Genomic DNA, 20,314 nt, shown 5'->3' with positions numbered 1-20,314 from the left:
GGTTTATAGGGCAGGTACCAGAACTGGTTATGGTGTTTTTGGATAGATAATTTTGCTCACAAAACTATCCAAACATTTACGTTTACTTCTAAATGCCTGTATAATAGACACCTTGATAAAGAATGCCTTACAAGTGATATTCTGTGGAACCACTCTGTGGCAAAATCAGATTGGCTCTTTGTGTTAAAATGGGAGGTTCTTAAATGACGTTTATTGTCGACTCAAACAATAGATATAGGTTTGGCAGTTTCTCACATCAACCCATCAAAAAACTAATAACACAATACTCATAACCTAGACACTCTGCCTTTTAAAGGCCATGATTGAAGCAGACTGAACAGCATCTGATCTAACAAAAAAATTTGGTAGTCATTAAGCTTTTTGATGTTTTTTGTACATCTTTGACTTTTGAACATCTTGGACCTCCATTATGCTGCAATATCATTTTTTTCTTAATACAGTCTATAGTACTGTCCTCCTTTTACACAAACTATCATACACTTGTGTCACAGAGTCACCTCTACATGGGAACATCTCCGCTCTAGTGTATATGGAGGCTATTTTGGTCTCTCTGCCATCATACTTATAAAAAAAAAAAAAAAAAAAAAAAAGCAACATTCATTCATTCATTCATTTTCTCCCGCTTATCCGTAATTCGGGTCGCGGGGGCAGCAGTCTAAGCAGCCCCCCGCCTTCGACTGCTGCTCAATCCTCACAGCACCATCCCTTACGGTCCCTCCTGCAGGTGGTGAGCCCACGGGAAGGCGGCCCCACGTCACTCCGACGTCACGGACCTTGATATTTCCCTCGTAAGGGAAAAAAAAAGCAACAAAGACGTTCAAATTAGAACACACACTCACATTGACACACATATATACACAAAATTTCAAAGAAAATGAATCATACAGTATCTCACAAAAGTGAATACATTTCAGCAACCATTTTAAGGGACAATACTCCAGAAATGAAACTTGGATATATTTTAGAGTAGTCAGCTTGTACAACAGTACAGATTAACTGTCCTCTGAAAATACCTCAACATACAGCCATTATTGTCAAAATAGCTGGCAACAAAAGTGAGTACACCCTCAGTTAACATGTGTCAATATTTTGTGTGAGCACCATTGTTATCTAGCACTCCCTTGATCCTCCTGGGCTTGGAATTCACCAGAGCTGCACAGGTTGTTGCTGGGATTCTCTTCCAATGCTCCAATGACATCAAGGAGCTGCTTAATGTTAAACACATGACGCCTTCTACACCTTCCACTTGAGAATGCCCCACAGGTGCTCAATAGGGTTCAGGTCTGGAGACATATTAGGCCACTCCATCATCTTCAGTTTCAGCAAGGCAGTTGCACATCATTGTGTGTTTGGGGTCATTGGAAATCTGCAGTTTCTGAAAGGAGGGCATCATGTTCAGAATGCCACAGTACATGTTGGAATCCATGTTTACCTCAATGAACAACAGCTCCTAGGTACCAGCAGCACTCATGTAGCCCCAAACAACAATGCTAATTCTCAAATCCTCATTGAGTCTTTGCCATGTTGAAAATCCAGTGGTCAGTATGAGAGAACTCAAAGAACCAACTTTTTATTGCTCTAATGCAAGATACACAAATTAGTTACAAAATATTTGGACAATAATGGCTGTATGTAATTTTTAGAGGACAGTAAATCTATTCTGCTATACAAGCTAAATTACACAAACTAAAATATATCCAAGTTTCATTTCTATAGTATTGTTTCTTAAAAAGTTATACTAAAATTGTTGTTAAAATGTTAGGGGGTTTACTTACTTTAGTGAGATACTGTATATCTAATACTTAGTCATTTGCTTCCACACTATAGTAATTTGCTTCAAATACTCTGAAGGTAAACAAAAGATATTGTACTGATAATGGAAGTGGGGAGGTGTAGGGTGTAAATAGGGTTGAGTATATAGTACATGTGGCTTGCATAACTGTTCCCCCATAAACATACTCCTCCAAAAGTGAATTTTGGTAGTATTGTTCTTTATTCTTTTTAGTATTACCCTTTGCCCTTGATTATGTCTCTTGATAATGCCCTGCTTACTTGCTCATTGACATTGGTGGATGGCCTTCACTTGACAAAAGCATTGTTGTGTCATGCTCTTTCCTTTTTATAAATGGATGTAGTGGTGTGCTGTAGGATGGTCAGAGTTCGTAGTATGTATTTTCTATAACCAAACCCTGATTGGCGCTTTTTCCAAAGTGTCCTAAAATTTGATGGTTGTTCATGATGTTTGTTTTGGTATGTTCTCCAACAATCTTTGGGTTCTCCCAAGAACATATACATTTATCTTGAATTGTTTGATATAGTACCTGAACACAGGTCAACTCCATATACCAAATTATGGGACTTCTAAAGGCAGGTGATTATAGTAGTAATTTAGTTGTTTCATGTGACATATAATACTAATTACATGTATTTATACTTCAAAATGTAGAAAATGTAAATGAGGTGAAAAAATTATGTGTCATTGTATATTGCACATTTAAATAAGGGACCTGCTGGGTTGCATTGCACAACAATGGATTAAACTGTATTAGTTTTAAGATGTTTGTGGTTTCCCAAGTATGAATCTTATACTTGTGTAAAGTTTAATGCATTACAGCTCAGTGTGTGCCCAATACTATGGGACGTTGTCTCTTATCTATGATGTTTATTGTAATTTTGTATTATTATTTCCCCCAGTTTTTTGCATAGTCCCTTTTCCAGTCTAATCTGATTTTTTTTGTGTCTCTCAGTTCAGACAGATCTGATCTGTCGGTGGCTCTGGAGGACTGTATGGCAGCGCTGGATTTATTCCTGCATAATGACTTTGACAGGGCACTGTCTAGACTCAGGAGCAGGTGAGTGTGCGAGACTTTGTAGTATACAGGTGTTAAACTGACATAATCGTGACCATTATGGAATAATAGCTGTATGTGAAATACAGTTGTGCTCTCTTCAGTAATGTACCTCAAATGTGTGGAGGCCTCTTTAAATGAGGCAATGGGAGACAGAATTGGCCATAGTTTCATGCTTCACACTTCAACGATGCACAGAAATATGTACCTGTATAAGGAATTTATATGAGAAGAATGTTTTCATTATTATTTATTGAAGACTTGTGTGAAACGCTTAACTCTTTACCATAGAGGAAAACAAGTAAGACTAAATGTTTGGGTATGCCCCATTGTACAGCAAATATTTCATATTTCCATAAAGAGAAAAAAATAGTAACAAGTTACATTTTTTTTTACAAAAATCTATTTATTAGCGGGCTGCCGTTTAAATTATATACTTCTTCAGGATGTAGGTACGTAATCCTCCTACATTAGGCTGTCAGGGAAATTGTTCCTATAATAGTCTTTTTTCTTTAACTGCACAGCCTGGGGCTCCTCCTTACCATGTGAAGACTGCCAGGAAAACCACTGCCCCACCACTCTTACTTCGCCAATAAAACATTCACAGCCACGTTTACAACTTTTATTTCTACAAAATAAGAAATTCATTAGAAAATGATACCCTGTAGAACAAACCTTGTAATTAGCTGCAGGGGCTCTTTTGTACATTTATACACATACCAATTTATTGTCAGTTTCCACCCGCTAAGTAGTTCATTTCTATCACACAACAGCTACCAACCAGAAGCTAACACATGTGGCTTCTATCAATACATCCTCTAGCAATCCTTTAGTCACTGGGGTGGTAGTAAAATCCGTGGTAGGGTGAGGAGCCCCGAGGTGCAGTTAACTGTTGAGGTCAGAGCTCTATAGCAGGATCATGTCAAATCATGTAAACCATATCTTCATTGAGTTTGCTTTGCACACAGCGACATAATCATGCTGGAACTGGTTTAGATTTTATAGTTCAAATAAAGGGAATTTTTTTTTTACTTTGCATCGAAAGATATTCTATGAAGTTGTGTGCTTCCAACTTTGTTTAATAGTTTGGGGAGGAACCACATATGGCTCTAAAAGACATGTGTTCCAATACATTTGTCCATATAGTGTACTTTTTAAAGCAGAGTGTTTTTTATTGGAAAGTGTTCCCTGACTCCACACAAATTCTTACTAGGACCATGGGGTTACACTTGTGGTCACATGACAGTTTCTTGTTTAATGCAATTGATGTATTAATGCATAAATTATGCAATTATATAAAGATATTTAGCATAAAAATTTATTGAAGTACAAATAAAGGTTTTGCTAAATGAAAATTCTCTCTTTAACCTTAGCGGTAGTACAGATATTAAGTAAAAATGCTTTGATTCTCTCAGCTAGTCATAAATAGTATTCTAATTCCCCTCAGATTTACTTAAGAACCACAGCACTCTTGCAGTCTAACATCTGATCATTAAGATGTTAATGATGTTACTCTGAAAATAAGGCAAAACACCGATTAAACGTGTTTGACTATGTTCCACATTTAATGACTATACACTATGTAAAAAAAAGTATGATGGCATTGTTTTGTAAAGAAGATGTAATCATTGGAAAATTGTTGAAGTATAAAAGGAAACCTCAGGATGTGCTGTTATTGGATAACAGTCAATCATACCAACCAGCCCTTCATTATTTTTCCTAAAACAGCATGCTCTAAAGTGTTTTATTCTGTAAATATTATGAAATGTAAGTGGTAATTAGTGCATACATTTGTAGATTTTCTTTGCAGATGTTCGCTGCTTGATCCTTTAAACTGGATTTCAGTTTTTCCGGGTGACACTGTTGGGGAAAGGGCAGTGTACCTCCCCTGTAAATGAAAAAAAAAAAAAAAACAAAACACAAACAATTCTGTCAATTGGGTTTTTAAATAAAGGAATTACTTTGGGTTAACCGCTTTGTTCCACTGCAGAATTTATTTTTGGTTTTTGGTTTTCCCGAACATTAAAATGAAATCCAGATGTTCTAGTGTCGGGAATTTGTGGAGACAAGCTGAGTGCTAATGGCAATGTTGCATTTACATTTGGCAGATGCCCTTATCTAGAGCAACTTACAATTATTTTGTTTATCCAACTGAAAAATGGAAGGTTGAGGGCCTTGCTCAAGGGCCCAGGAGCTGGGATTTAAACTCATGATCTTTCAATCAGAAGGCCAATGCATAACCACTGACCTATTACTACAGCATTCATTCTGGGCTAGAGAGAGGATTTTAAAAGCACCTTTTTTATCTCCAGTTTTTATCAGTAAATGCGAACCTGCATGCATTGCAACAGAAAAGAGTTCAACATGTCTTGACAAAATCCATATAAAAATAGATCACAGGTTGTGACAAGTATTTAAAGAGGATGTTGACCATTAAACTCAGTAGTGGTGATAAACCTAAAATCTTTTCCTGGCTGAAATATTAGGTATGCATTATGACTAAAGATGAAAGAATGTTAATGTCCTAAAGCAGTAGTCATTACTCTTGAGATTGCATTGCATCTGCTTTTGGTTGTGTTAAAGAAAACGGATTTTGCTAAACACAAACTAAGACTGACATGATGTGCTGTGTGCTTACTTGGCTAGCAGTTCTAACTTGCAAAAACTGGAAAGGTACAGATCATATGGTTACATATTGAATTTGTTCTAATTAGTCCCCGATGAGCTCCTCCCCATTCCAATCATCATTTAATGACTGTTAAAAGTCTGAACATCCTACAAATTACATAGTGTAGTGTAAAAAAGAAGAAAAAAAAAAAAAAACAGCATGCTGATTAAAAAGGTCAAAGATCTGTAACCAGACATGTTCAATCTGACTCTTTACAACCATGATGAGCAGGAAAATGGGGAAAAATGAAATAAGGACAGTTTTGGTGAACCTGTAACCTCAGATTCCTGTTCTTTTTTTTTTCACATCAGATTTTGAAATCTTATCAGAGTAGATAATTATCAACTTCCCCAAACTTTCTCAAAAGTTTTACTTGTGTCAGTAAAATTTTTTTTTAACTAGCAGAGTCTGTAAGATCTGCTGTGCGATAAACTGACTATTTTATTATCTGCGTGTGTGTGTGTGTGTGTGTGTGTGTGTGTGTGTGTGTGTGTGTGTGTGTGTGTGTGTGAGAGAGGGTCACGCCATTACTCAGCGCTCTTGTAGTCTGGGTTTTGTTTGGTAGGTCATATGATTTGAATTGAGCAAGATTAAGTATGATGACACGTTGGTCAGGAGTTTAGGCCAGTGCTTTTTCAAATTTATGACGGTTAACACAGCAACAAGGACACCGATTCACACACATATTCTCAATTCAGTGTTTGTGCATTGAGCAGCATTCACAGTACCATTGTGGAATTTCAGCTTTTGTTTTCAGATTTTGTTAGCAATTTGTCTGACTTTAGTTATGGAATTGGCAGCTTCTGTAATGCAGGTAATAATTTACAAGGATTAAATGGCTTGATGGTATGACAATACAAATTATATTGAAATATTTTTGTGAAATATAACAGTTGCAGACTATCATGAGTATATGTCTGGTAAAACATGAAACATATCATATTTTATATATGTAACTCATGCATCATAATGCAGGATAGTGTCACATTTTTAGTTGTAATAACTGCACATTTATTTATATATATATATATATATATATATATATATATATATATATATATATATATATATATATATATATATATTTTATTTAATTTTTTTTTTTATTATAATTTTTTTTTTTCAATGTTTTGTGTGCATTTTTCTGTTTTGATAAACCTTAGGTCCTTGTGCAGTAAGTTAAAACTGTGCTTGGTTTGTTTCCTTTTTGCTGAGTGCACTGCTGAGAGGTTGAAGACATCCTCTACAGGCTACATTAAGCTGTAACAGTGTGTTAGGATTTTAGTGAATAGGAGTGTAACGTGAACCATGCAAACTTTCAGCATTCCTTTGTGTGTTCGCCCCACCACCATTATTCCATCTTTGTTTCATTACAAGAAACCGGGCTAAACTGGCTTAGCCAGTAATTCTGCTGCTGAGCAATTTGGACCTGCAGTGTCACATTCTCTCCAACTCACACAGGCCTGTTTCCTAGAGAATTGAAACAAACACTTATGTAAAACTCACTAATGATGGTGAAGTAGCTCTGCCTTAGAATATCCACAGTTTTAATCTAGACGTGTGGTTTAGGGACACATTTGACTATGATTTTTTATATTTTGAACAAATGTGCTATTGTAGTTTAGGACTTATACCTTGTAAATCTCTCTGTGTTCAGTCCTTGTGTTTAACTATTCTTTGCTTAGTTTTAAATGTATTTTCATGGTCTGAGTCATCTCTGATTGTTTTCATGCTATAAATAGATCTTTTTTGTGTTTGTGTGTGTGTGTGTGTGTGTGTGTGTGTGTGTGTGTGTGTGTGTGTGTGTGTGTGTGTGTGTGTGTCTGTCCTTTAACAGGAATAAAGAGAGCATGTATCATGCACTGACATATGCCACAATTCTGGAAATGCAGGCAATGATGACCTTTGACCCAGAGGACATCTTGTCAGCAGGAAACACCATGAAAGATGCTCAGGCTATTTGTCAGCGGTAACTGCCCTCTCTCTCTCTCTCTCTCTCTCTCTCTCTCTCTCTCTCTCTCTCTCTCTCTCTCTCTCTCTCTCTCACTCTCACTCTTGCTCTCTCTCATTCTAAATATTTTTGTAATGTTAGGGGTAATAATACATAAATATTTATGCGAACATAAATCCTAAACCACATCAAAACAGAAATTAGGAACAGGAGTAATTGGTATAATCCTAGAATGCTGCTTAGTGTTGACTATCAACAGGGTTTTGTCAAATCAAGTGGGCTGTTGGAATTTCTGAACCCCCTGACAAATTAGCTGCTCAAGTGTTTGTGAAAATGTGCGGTGTGTATGTTTTGAAGAGACACATCTACCCAGTGAGTGATGTTGATAGCAGCCAGTCACACAGACACCCACACAAAAACACTAGTCTTGCTACATTATTTATCTCATTCATCTTGGAACAGCAAAATCTAGTTCTGTTTTAAATATGTATATATTAGGGCTGTCAAAATACTAAATCGCGATTAATGGCATGATTGTCATGAGTTAATTTACGATGAATCACTATTCACACATTTCTTTTCTGTCCTAAATGTACCTTACAATAACATTTTTCATATTTTTAATACTCTAATCGAATGGGCATGGACAAATATGGATGCTTTATGTGATGCAAATGTAATATGTAAAATGTTTATTACAAGTGAAACCAGACTAAACATAGAGCATGAAGACAAAATATTCTTGTAAATGTTTAAAGTAATTATGGTGTTTTAAATTATGTAAATCATCAGGACACCAAATTGAACTTTTTCTGTTTCCACACGGACGGTTTAAATCGCATCAGTAAAACAAATGTTCAGTGGTTAAAAAGTACTTTTCAGAAGAGTAAAGAAAGGACCTTGTGAATAAATGTGTTACATTGAAAGTTTAAATTTAACATGTTTTATATTTATTTAATCATATATTTACAAAAAATAGTCAAAATGAAATGCGTGCTGCACTAATTGCATGCGCATTAATAAAATTTGTGATTTTGTGTTAACGTGTTATTAACGTCGTTAATTTTGACAGCACTATATATATATATATATATACAGTATATAAAGAAGATATTGCTACAAATCTATAAATTGCAGGTTCCTTTCAGATTGATGTGGGTTGGATGATGTTTCTAGAGCGGTCTTATACCAGTTTCATTTTCTGCATATCAAAGATATTCCTTTATCAAATATTCATCCTTCACTAAGAGAAGCTTTCTCACAAAGACTTAGTGGGATTCACGCAATTACAATTTTACTGGGACATTTAACAGCATGGTCTCAGCTTCAGTTTAGGCTTAGGGATCATTTTACATATCTAATGCTTAATTTACCTGAGAGATTGAAATCAAATGTGAGTTACAGTACTATGCTTTAGGCAGCCTGGAAGACTTTTTCCTTCCCAGAATGATGACATGAGCACTTCCTTCTAGCTGTAAAACTGACACACTGAATTGCAATAATCCATACATTTGTAAGCCTAAAGCTTTTCTTTGAAGGAAATGCTCTTCATTATTTATGCATATGTGTATGCGTGAGCAATGTTTTGGTGCTGGGCAGGAAAATCTTGTACTTACAGTAAACATTTTACCTTAAAATATTCAGATTACCTAAAATAACAAAACACTGTGAAAATATTAATGCTAAGTATTCAATACACAACATAGTAAGTCTTTGATCTAATCTAAGTGTCTTATTTAGTAGACAAATATCAGGAAACAAATTTTCTTAAAAAAAAAACACCCTAGTCTGTATTTTAATGTGTAATATAAGATTCAATAACTGTTTTAAGTTGTTTATTCATTTTATGTAATGCTTTAATCAAAAATATATATATTTAAGAATCAACTGAGCATGAAATAACTTCTTTGGGAGCTTTTTAGGTTACTTACATTCAGGTCTAGTGGATGATACAGTGTAGTGGTACAGCTTTGATTACTTATATATCTGGATCTACATTTTCAGAAAAATGAAATATAGACTAATTAATTTTCTGTAAATTAAACTAAATTTGCTTTAGTTAAATTGTTACAGCCTAAATAATTTCATTTTGAAATGGTAAAGTTATCTCTGTTGTTACAGATTCCGTAAGAAGTCCTCCTTTAACAGCAAAGCAATTACAGAAGGTTAGTGTTCAGCACTTTCATAGTCTACACATGCATCTTGTACATCCATTTCAAAGAAATACTAGTTACAATGCTGTTATGCTCTTTAGGTTATACGGGTCAAGCAGATCCTTTCTACTTTTACAGGGTGGTGCTTTTTTTAAAATAGCGTTTAATAGGTTTTAATAGATTGTGTCTGCTGTAAATCTGCATGTTGATTTTGCAGAGGAGCTGCATGCCGAAGTGTGTTATGCTGAGTGCCTTCTCCAGAGGGCAGCACTAACCTTCTTACAGGTTAGTTTCAGTTCTCTAAATAGTGCTTTTGTCAGTTATGCAAGTTAATATGTTTATTTGATTAATTTTTTTTGTTGTTGCCACAGTGGGAAATTCATTTCTGAGTGATTCAGCAGTTCATTAATCCTTTAGTCTAGAGGTATCCAATCTTGTTCACAAAAGGGCAAATGTGGTTGCAGGTTTACATTCCAGCCAAGCAGGAGCCAAACCTGATCACAACTGTTTAATCAGCTGATCTTGGCATTTAATAGACTCAGGTGTGGCTTCTGCTTGGTTGGAATGAAAACCTGCACCTGCATCAGCCCTTTCCAGATAAGATTGGACACCTTGCACTTGTCTGTACAATAAACCAAAATCACATAATATAATTACAATATTAACATATTTCCACCCTATTTTTCAGTGGGATATTTTCCAAAATTTGATGAATTTACCTTTTGCAGATTGAATTAAAATCTAACATCAGGATGAGCAGGCACCATGAATTATTTTTAATCTGTTTATGCAGGATGAAAATATGATCAGCTTTATCAAAGGAGGAATTAAAGTGAGGAACAGCTATCAAATATACAAGTATGCAGTGTTACTCTTGCCTCTCAGTTAATGCATACTATCCACTGATTTAAATGATGGTTATTGTTACACTTGAACAGCAAGGATCTATTGTCTGTGATTTTGTGTATCCTGTGTGCTTTCAGAGAGCTGCATACAGTTCTGAAATCCCCTGATTATGTTCACGGTCAAAGTCATGGCCACTTTGAAGGAGGAGTGAAACTTGGAGTGGGTGCGTTTAATTTGGTGAGTGGAGTATTTTGGAAACAAAAGAATAACAAAAGAAGTAGATTTGTATTAGACTTTTAACTGTTTGTTTTTTTTACTGGCAGATGCTTTCCCTGTTGCCCACAAGAACTTTGAGGATGTTGGAGTTTGTGGGTTTCTCTGGTAATAAGGTGAACTCACCATTCTGTGGGACTCCATATCTGGTTTAGAAATGTGTGTATTGGATGTGTATACAATGGTCACTGTGTTTACTGCGGATTTGTGTGTGTGTGTGTGTGTGTGTGTGTGTGTGTGTGTGTGTGTGTGTGTGTGTTTTATAGGAATTTGGACTGCAGCAGCTCCAAGAGGGCTCTGCTGAGCACACGTTTAGGTCTTTCCTGTGTAACATGCTGCTGCTTTGCTATCACACCTTCATGAGCTTCATACTGGGTGAGACAAACTCCTAAATAGCCTACTCAGTGTTTAGAAGCACAAAAGACAGATTTGCTAAACAAAATGCTAGCACTCTGATGCATTGTGGGCTGTACATATTTCTCTCTCTCTATTGGGACAAAAGTTTGTTCCCCCTTAGGGATCTGTAAGGTACTTTTTGAACATCCAATTTCACATTTACACACCATTTGTTGTAATAATAACCTCCACTCGTCTGGGAGGTTGTTCCACTAGATTTGAAAGTGTGGTTGTCGAGATTTGTGAGTATTAAGCCACAAGGACTTTAGTAAATGTAGCTACTGATGTAGGGTGAGGAAACCCATGGTGCAGTCAGCATTTCAGTTCATCCCAAAGGTGTTCAGTAGGGTTAAACTACTGTACTGTAGCAGGCTACTCCAGCCCATAGAAAAACTATATCTTCATTAAGCTCACTTTGTGCACAGAGACATTGTCATGCTGGAACAGATTTGAGTCTCCTAGTTCAAGTGAAAAGAAAATGTATGTCTATTGCATCCACAGACATTCTATACAATTCTGTGCCTCCAACTTTGTGGTAAAAGTTTAGGAAACGAACACATGTAGCTAAAAAGTAAAATCAGCTGTCCCAGTACTTTTGTCAGATACAGTAGTGTGAGTGCGACGAACAGAAAATGTTTTTTTGTGTGTGTGTGTGTGTGTGTGTGTGTGTGTGTGTGGGTATAATTCAGGGACTGGAGAAGGTGACGTCAAAGATGCAGAGAAACTGCTACAGCCGTACTTTAAACAGTATCCTAAGGTATGATAAATTTACCATACTATATTTTAAAATCACCATATCACTGAATAGCATATTATATTACTATATTGCAAAAATATTAAAACATGAAATTCAGATATGCAACCATGACCATATGAACTCCTATGTTAAGAAAAAATAAACACTTGAAAACATATATTGCAACTGAAGCTTCTTTTGTAGACTTTATAGAAACATCTTATCAAATAAGTTGCTGAACATTCTCTGCTGGGCAAAAATCTATAATGACACTGTGTGTGTAATTTTTGAAGCTGGTTTTCCACCTGCATGGAGCTGAGGCAATCACATTCATTCTTAAATTTCATCAGCCTGTACATTTTGCCTTTCTCTGTTCATAGGGATCTATATTCTTGTTCTTCGCTGGTCGAATAGAAGAAATCAAAGGCAATATAGATGCTGTGAGTTCTTTTATTTAAAATAGGTTTGTTTGCAATTCATTCCATGCATGTAATTCATGTGGGCATGACTATGACTATGTGTCCGTATGTATATCTGTGTGATTCAGGCTATTAAATACTTTGAGGAGTGCTGTGAGGCCCAGCAGGACTGGAAGCAGTTTCATCACATGTGCTACTGGGAGCTGATGTGGTGTTTTACCTATAAGCAACAATGGAAGATGGCCTACTTCTATGCAGATTTGCTCAGCAAAGAGAGTGCATGGTCAAAGGTGAAACCTCAGCACTAAAATGAGGGAGCAGTTTTGTAGAATTGTATTTTTGCAACTTATTGTATGGTAGAGATTCTACTGTACAATTTTATTGAATGCAATTACCATGTAGAGTTCATATTGCAGCAGTAATTTTGCTGCAATTCTTTACACACCCCCACAAAACTTTCATTTTTTTTTACAGGCCATGTATGCATATATGAAAGCTGCCTACCTCAGCATGCTGAGTACAGAGGAACGACAGCCTTTTGGGACAACTGAAGTGGCTTTATTTAGGTAAAAGAAAACTACTGTGTGTGTGTGTGTGTGTGTGTGTGTGTGTGTGTGTGTGTGTGTGTGTGTGTGTGTGTGTGTGTGTGCGTGTGTGGGTAATTGCTTCATGTGTGGTAAATATGAAATACAAAAGAGGGAGGAAGCAAAAACATAACAGCTGTCTACTGTCATGTTGTTGCCAAAAACATCATGTTCTAATGGCTTGGCAAGTCTGCATTGGTTTGATACAGAGAACACAACTGTCCTTGTGTTTCTGCAGGCAAGTCCCTGGGTTAAAACAGAAAATAGCTGGAAAGTCTCTACCCACGGAGAAGTTTGCCATCCGCAAGGCTCGCCGCTATAATGTAGACAACCCCGTTTCTCTCCCTGCACCTCCACTGGTTAGTAACTGAGTCACTTCCCATTTAAAAATGTTTTCCAGTAGCAGACTGGGTATCATTGTGGATTTACAACTCCAGCATCCCTGGGTCAGTCATGGGATTATTGTTTGTGTGCTGCTTTGCTTTGTTTTCCATGTGTTCCCTGTGTTGGTTTTCCCCATTATTTCAGATTTCCTCCTGCTTCCCTGAAATATGCATGTAAATGGACTAGCTACTCTGTGCATGTGTGTGTGTGCATGTGTGCATGTGCATGTATGTGTGTGTTTGAGAGAGTTTGAAGCCCTGCCATCCAATACAGTAAGTATACTGGCCATGTACCTAGTGTTGTGATAAGATCTAAATATACTGCAGCAGCAACAACACTAGCAAAAACAACAACAATAATAATGATAATAATATTAAAACATTTAGTCATTCGTTGAACCCACTAATGGGTCATTTAGGACCTGTCAGTTGTCCTGAATGTACTGTATATATAAGACTGTTGGGCACTCCCTTGCTTCTGGAAATGTTTACTGCTTTAAAACAACCTTGTACAGTCCAGTATGCTTCTGTTTTGTTGTTGAACTTTCTGCTCATATGCAAGTGTTTGTTTGTCCTACAGGAGATGATGTATATCTGGAATGGCTACACGGTGATCGGAAAGCACAAAGACTTGACAGAGGGCATGTTAAAAACGCTGAATGAAGCTCAGCAGAAACTTGAACAGAATCCAAGTAATGTCTCAATTCAAAGTGCATGACCACAAAACCAGCCACATGACAGTTGCAAGCAAAACACAATATGCTTCCATACCAATTCCAGTACAGATTGTAATGTGCGTTACATAAGTGACCTTTACAGTAACATTAAGTTGCTTTTATACAATGAATGAGATGTATGGCTATTCTAACAGACAAATGATACCACAGATTATGTCATAATTTGACATACAGACTACTTTTGCAGGGTGAGTGCTGCTTGTTATTGTATCCTGTGGGTTTTCTTTCAGGGACAGAGTTCTCCATAGATGACCAATGTGTGCTAAGTCTGCTGAAGGGTCTGTGTCTCAAGCACTTGGGCTATAAAGAAGAAGCTGAGCATTACTTCACTCTCATCCTCTGCAAGTGAGTCATTCTGTGCTGCATGATCCATCTTTTAAAAGAGAGGCAAAAACGATGGATATTTCCCTTGTTTGTAAAAAGCAGATATTTAATCAACTGTAGTGTAAAACTCTTTTCAAATAATAGCTTCAATAATATAAATGAATTTACCCTACTTCAAACATTATTCAACTACTTTCATATATCTGTGTAATTATCATACATATTTGTGGATATTGCTGGGGGAAAGCAGTTTTTAAAGAAAACTGGCCAAGTGGTTCTCATTTATTTCTAGAATGATTAGATTCTTATGGGAAAATGGGTAATATGGGAAGGGGTTTTTCAACAAAAGACGAAGTGTAGGTAGAATTGTGGTTTTACAACTCCCGCATTTCTGGATCAGTCTTGAGATCAGGTTAGTCTGCAGGCATTCTGCATCTGCATAGGTTTCCCCCGGTATTTCAAATTTCTCCCATCTCCCTAAAATAGAAGCCGTGCTCCTTTGCAACTTCTGCCAAGACAAAGCAGTTCGTTCTTAAAATATTCTCTCCTTTCAATTTATACTAGTCGAGTAGTCATACCTAAAGGTACAAGCATAGCAGTAACTGAATCAGTTTGTAAGTATTGTAAAAAAAACCAACTAATTTTTATAGTTCAAACAAATCATTAAATAATATACCGTCTAGACAGCTCAGTGTAAAAAGCTTTCATGATATTAATTAAAATAGTAATAAGAAGAAAAAAAATTACATGGTTATTAATAAATAATAAATAAATAATGAGTCAGTAATTGGTCACTGAAGCTGGTGTAAAAGGAAATAATATACTTTTGTAATATACCTTTTTAGACTGACTGTGAAAGGGTGATTGATTATGTGGAACAACATTTTTTATGCCTCAGGAAGAATGCTTAAGTGAGAAATGTGGTTTAATTCACGTGCTGTACTGGTTACAAGCAAATGACAAAGTGCATGATTTAAGTAAGTTCATTAAAGTGTAATGTTTCTTAAAATGGTTGCTAACAATCCCCACCTGTGCCCTTACAAATAAACACTATTCTATTGCTTACAACATTGCGTTCTCTTTATTTTTGTTTTCCACCCAGTGAAACACAGATCAAGTTTGACCACTACCTTGTACCAAATGCTCTTTTGGAACACGGCCTGTTGTGTCTGGAGCAGGGAAAGAGAGATGAAGCCATTAAACTACTGGAGATGGCCAAGTAAGCCATGAATCTACAGTAGAGTCTTTAGTACATAATATGCATAATATGTCTGGACTGTGTTTGTTGATCCATCTTATCTTATGTAGGACTTCATGTATAGACAGATATGTTATGATTTTTACGTTATTTTCTTATATGAGTATCCATGAAATGTAGTGCTTTTATCTTTTCAGTAAAAAATGGAAATGTGTCTACAGAAAAATTCCAATTTATATATATTTTTTTTTTTAATTCCTGAATCTTAACAAGAATAATCTGCATATCCTGCAAAAAAAATCTGAAGATTTATAATAGATATGTGAAGAAGAATGTGTGGTAAATGTGCTACAGTGGATTTAAAGGTTGCTCAGGTAGTCATATTTCAGAGAATATCTATATTATATTTAGGAAATATTTTTAACTGATTTAATTTCTCAAAGGAGCATCCGGGAAACAAACAGATGGTATGGAAACATTTGCACTCAAACTTACATTCGTAATGACTAAAATAATATTGCTTATAACAATCTATAATATATCTAAAAGTTGTATTATGGTGTACAATGTCTGCATCTAAATCTCTCATGTTCTACAAATATCCATATCTGAAATGAGACTGAACCTAGAGTGGTTTTAAGCAGCTCAGAAATACTGGAACAAGCCTTGGCCTTGACCTAGAAATACCAGCACTGCTGCAATTTTTATTTTGTTTTCGCTTGTGTGTTCTTATTTGTATGTGTATTGTACCTGCCGATAACATTTTCTAAGAAATGTGGTTCTATGTCCCAGAAAATAAGTAAAACACTTACTTAATATAAACCACCACCATTCTTATCAGTTACTAAGAATAAAAAAATAACATAATCCATCTTGCTGTGCTGCACATTCATGGTATCATCATGTAACAAAAATAACCTCACACTTGCACTTCTTTTTTTGCAATCCCACTTACTTTGCACACCTCATTATAAAAAGCTATAGACAAAAACATAATGAATAGTGTACCTTCTATTTATATCGGTTATATTTATGATTTGTGTATTTTTATACCATCCCTAATATGTAGCCAATGTACATGGCACAGGCAACATTTTCCTGACCTGAGCACTGTTCTTTTTCTCTACAGGCAAAACTATAAAAACTACTCAATGGAGTCACGGACTCATTTCCGGATCCAGGCGGCGCTTCACAAAGCACAAGCCACAGAGGAGAATGGGGAATCTTGCTCGCCCGCAAGCCCTTAACGTCCACGGTAACACAGGGTCAACATATGCCATACTCAGGCCTAAAGAGCTGTTTGGAGGCTGCACAGGTGCAGAAATACACACAACAGATAAACAGGAATGAGGATCTAAGGAGAGAAAGCTCAATCTCTTTCACTCACTCATATGCATTATTTGTAACACACAAAATGCATTTCTATATATCAGAAACAGTAATACAATACATGGAATCACAGATGCATGCAGTGTGAAGCAACAAGCCAGCTCTGAATAAGACGCGAAACATTGTGCTGATACAGAAACACTTGTGCCCGAAGTCTTTTTTTTTTTTTTTTTTTTTGAGTGAGTGAGTTTTACCTCATTTTAGCAGGTCAATACAGGCTTTGCTCTCTGAGTCTACACTGTAGTCACTTTGTGACCTCAAAAATTAGGATATGTTTGTTCAATCAGTCAAAGGCCACTGTACATGGAACACCTGTATACCTTATAATTCTTTGATTATCCACTCAGCTAATTATGTTGCAACTGCGCAAAGCAGGATACAATCATGCGCATGCAGGTTAAGTGCTACGGTTAGTGTTTATGTCAAATAACATGCTTTTCTGCTTGAAAAAACAATATTATGTGTGTTACTATAGACTCCCGGCCAGCTCAAACCAATCTGATTGTTTTTCCCTCACACCTCTCAGAAATATGGTGTTTTTGTCCAAAAATCTGATGCTCACTGGATGTTTTCTTGTGAGTTTACTGGAGAGTAAGAAAATTCTAGAAAACCTACGAATTCCAGAACCAGTCCCTTTGGCACCAACAACACCACAGTGAAAGTCACAAAAATTACACTTATTCCCTATTCTGTTCAATGTGACCATTATCTAAAGCTTTTGACAGGAAGGATTTGTGTGCATTGCACTACTGTCTACTGTCGAATGGGAAGTGTACAGGGTCTCCTAACAAAGTGGTTTTTGAGTTTGGGTAGCTGAAAATGTTTTCCTTTGTGAGCATTACCCACAAGTAAACAAGTAAAGAGACAAAATGACCATCTGAATCAGAAACGATTATATTGATTAATTACTTATCTAAAAATAAATAAAAAGCTTAACAGTAAAATGAAGTTAGCATCCAAACCCTCAACTCATTTACCAACAAAAAAAACATTAGAAGACATTAGAAATGATGCTTCTTTTTTTTACAATAGAAATATAGTATAATACTTTACTGTTTATTATTGTCTCACAGTAACTCAGTTAATAAAATATTCGAACTATTTACAAATTACTCTAATCAAACTGTAACAATGTGTCACTACTGAAAACTGCAATGAATATAGTAAGCTTCATTATTTCTAACAGAGCTGCCAAAACAACTTTTTTGACTGATTTATATAAAACTGTAATTTTCTTGGTTTCCAATTATTTAAGTAGATGTAAATGTGTTGAATAAATGATTACTAAAATCCGAATTCTTTTCTTTTTTGGTATTAAATTTAATTCATACATTTGATATTATTGTTTGCTTGTTGGACTTTTGTTTAAAACTTGATTGATGAGTATTTATTTTGTAATTTCTAAAAGAAACTTGTGCATAACAATATTTTATTATTATTTTATTTCACTAATATAAAAACAGTAATTATAATAGCGGGCTTGTGTATGCCATCTCATTGTTGTGTAGGCGGCACCTCCAGCACAAGTTACAAACTGTATGTAAACGTAAACTTGAGTTTCTGGATGTTTTTTTGGTCTTTCTTTGATGTTATTTCTTTCTAGCATTAGTTGTCCGTGATATTAAGTTTGTGAAAGTGTCCCAGTTCAATTGGACTGCTGAATGTGTCTTTTAAAAAGGCAGTCTCCTTCTTGTGGACTTAATCAAGGCGAAAACAAACGGCAAAGTCTTTCATATTGGAGGATGGCATACAGGACCTTCTGCTCTAGCCATTTGTGGGAAATGCATTAAATTCCACTATAGCCTTATGCTAAAAACAAAGATAAAAACTTTAATTCCATTTTTTTTTTTATTTTTTTTTTTTATGATTGCTCCTATTTCAATCAAGAGCCTAAATCTATCAAATGAAAACCACGGAAATGCAGTCTATATGAATGTATTTCAATTAGAAAACTGATATTTTCAATATTTGTCAGAGAAAGGTCTATTTTTAAACTTTGTGTTTACATTAGCTGGTTTATGGATTAACTTTCTTGTGTTCTCCAAGAGCAATGTATTATAATTTTTTTTTTGGGTGGGGATGTTCTTTTGCCCTTGTTATTCATACACTTAAAGGCAAGCCAAACTAAACAATAAGTCTTACAGTTGTAGTAGATTTGTTTCTGTTAATATTTACATTATTTATACTTAGCTCTCTCTTGTTGTTTTTAGTGTCAGTGTGGAGATTAAGATAAAGAAATACTTTATTATTTTTTTTTATATGAAGGACTTCAATCAATGTACAGTAAAACTACTGAAATTCATATTTCATCAAAGGTGGTGGAAAAGAAATTTGAATTAAAGGTGATTACATTTACAATGCCTCCATTTTCATGTTTTTTTCAGTGAATTACTCCTGTACAATGATTTTACAGAGAATGGGTTGTGAACAAACTATATTGGCTATGGCTCCTGTGCGATCAACATTTCTGATGATGTAATTCTTCCACCATTTTTTTTTCAACAGAGAATGTGATTTATTACCTAGCCTCTATTGTTTTCTCAGTTTTGCATTGCCTTGATTTATACATAATGTTCTATAGATGTAAATTTTAATAGCCACCTAGAGCATAGTATAGTTTAATACAGTTTAATTTAGCTTGCAACTGGGACCAGATTTGAATAGAAACTGAGGTAGGTGTATCATTAATTTGTAAATGATGTCATAGAGATGGACAGAGTTACAGGCCTTGCAAGCCATTTTACACATCAGTTCAAAAATATAAATTATTTCTTACACACCAGTTATCATTTCTTTTCTCTGACAGAACATTTTTATACTTTACAATTTGCAATTGTTCTCAGTTCCTATAGAAAATGACTAACTTTTTAAAACCTGAAACTGAGGTAGGCCTATCATTAAAATGTACATACATGACATAGAGAGGGACAGACTTACAAGCCTTTCTGGCCTGTTTACACTTCGGTTATCAGTTTTTTTCCAATAATAATTGACTCATAATGATTTGCAATCAAGAGATGTTCTGTAAGAAACTTTGAGGCCTCATTGTAAAAGGGATGCACGTCATTCAACTAATTAGTAAAAATAATGTGACTTCTAATGACAGTTACCTGTCAGGGGCATAATACTTATGCAATTCCAAATTATATTTGTGCTTACATTTGAACTACAGTATTAACCAATCAAATTCAGTCATTTGGATTATTTGTTCCTAGAGTCATGATATATAATCCTAAATCCACCATCCATTTTATTTCTGTTAGTATTTGTTGAAAGGTTCAAAAGGGTAAATACATATGCAAATAAAAGTAGTGACGTAGAAGAAGAAAAAGATAATATAATTTAATGTAATATAATATAATTGGCTTTATATCCAAAAACTGTCAA

General features: G+C 35.4%; 1 protein-coding gene across 3 annotated transcripts in view; it reads left to right on the top strand.

Moving 5' to 3' along the window:
• ttc39a (tetratricopeptide repeat domain 39A) overlaps positions 1-19,289 on the top strand; it is a 32,023-nt gene extending 12,734 nt beyond the window's left edge. For all 3 annotated transcript variants that reach the window (XM_083553807.1, XM_083553808.1, XM_083553809.1), the window contains 17 exons: positions 2,769-2,873; positions 7,376-7,507; positions 9,611-9,654; positions 9,860-9,927; positions 10,436-10,500; positions 10,626-10,725; positions 10,812-10,877; positions 11,028-11,136; positions 11,847-11,914; positions 12,274-12,333; positions 12,441-12,602; positions 12,787-12,878; positions 13,135-13,255; positions 13,860-13,971; positions 14,247-14,361; positions 15,443-15,559; positions 16,668-19,289. In XM_083553807.1, coding sequence (XP_083409933.1) covers positions 2,769-2,873; positions 7,376-7,507; positions 9,611-9,654; positions 9,860-9,927; positions 10,436-10,500; positions 10,626-10,725; positions 10,812-10,877; positions 11,028-11,136; positions 11,847-11,914; positions 12,274-12,333; positions 12,441-12,602; positions 12,787-12,878; positions 13,135-13,255; positions 13,860-13,971; positions 14,247-14,361; positions 15,443-15,559; positions 16,668-16,785 — 1,654 coding nt within the window. In that variant the 3' untranslated portion in view covers positions 16,786-19,289. The remainder of the gene's footprint in view (positions 1-2,768; positions 2,874-7,375; positions 7,508-9,610; positions 9,655-9,859; positions 9,928-10,435; positions 10,501-10,625; positions 10,726-10,811; positions 10,878-11,027; positions 11,137-11,846; positions 11,915-12,273; positions 12,334-12,440; positions 12,603-12,786; positions 12,879-13,134; positions 13,256-13,859; positions 13,972-14,246; positions 14,362-15,442; positions 15,560-16,667) is intronic.
• The last annotated feature ends 1,025 nt before the right edge of the window (positions 19,290-20,314 follow it).

This window comes from Silurus aristotelis, assembly GCF_946808225.1.
Source record: "Silurus aristotelis genome assembly, chromosome: 11".
In the NCBI taxonomy this organism is placed as follows: Eukaryota; Metazoa; Chordata; class Actinopteri; order Siluriformes; family Siluridae; genus Silurus; species Silurus aristotelis.
The sequence above is the reverse complement of the archived record's forward strand: the minus strand, read 5'-3'. Positions and strand labels throughout refer to the sequence as shown.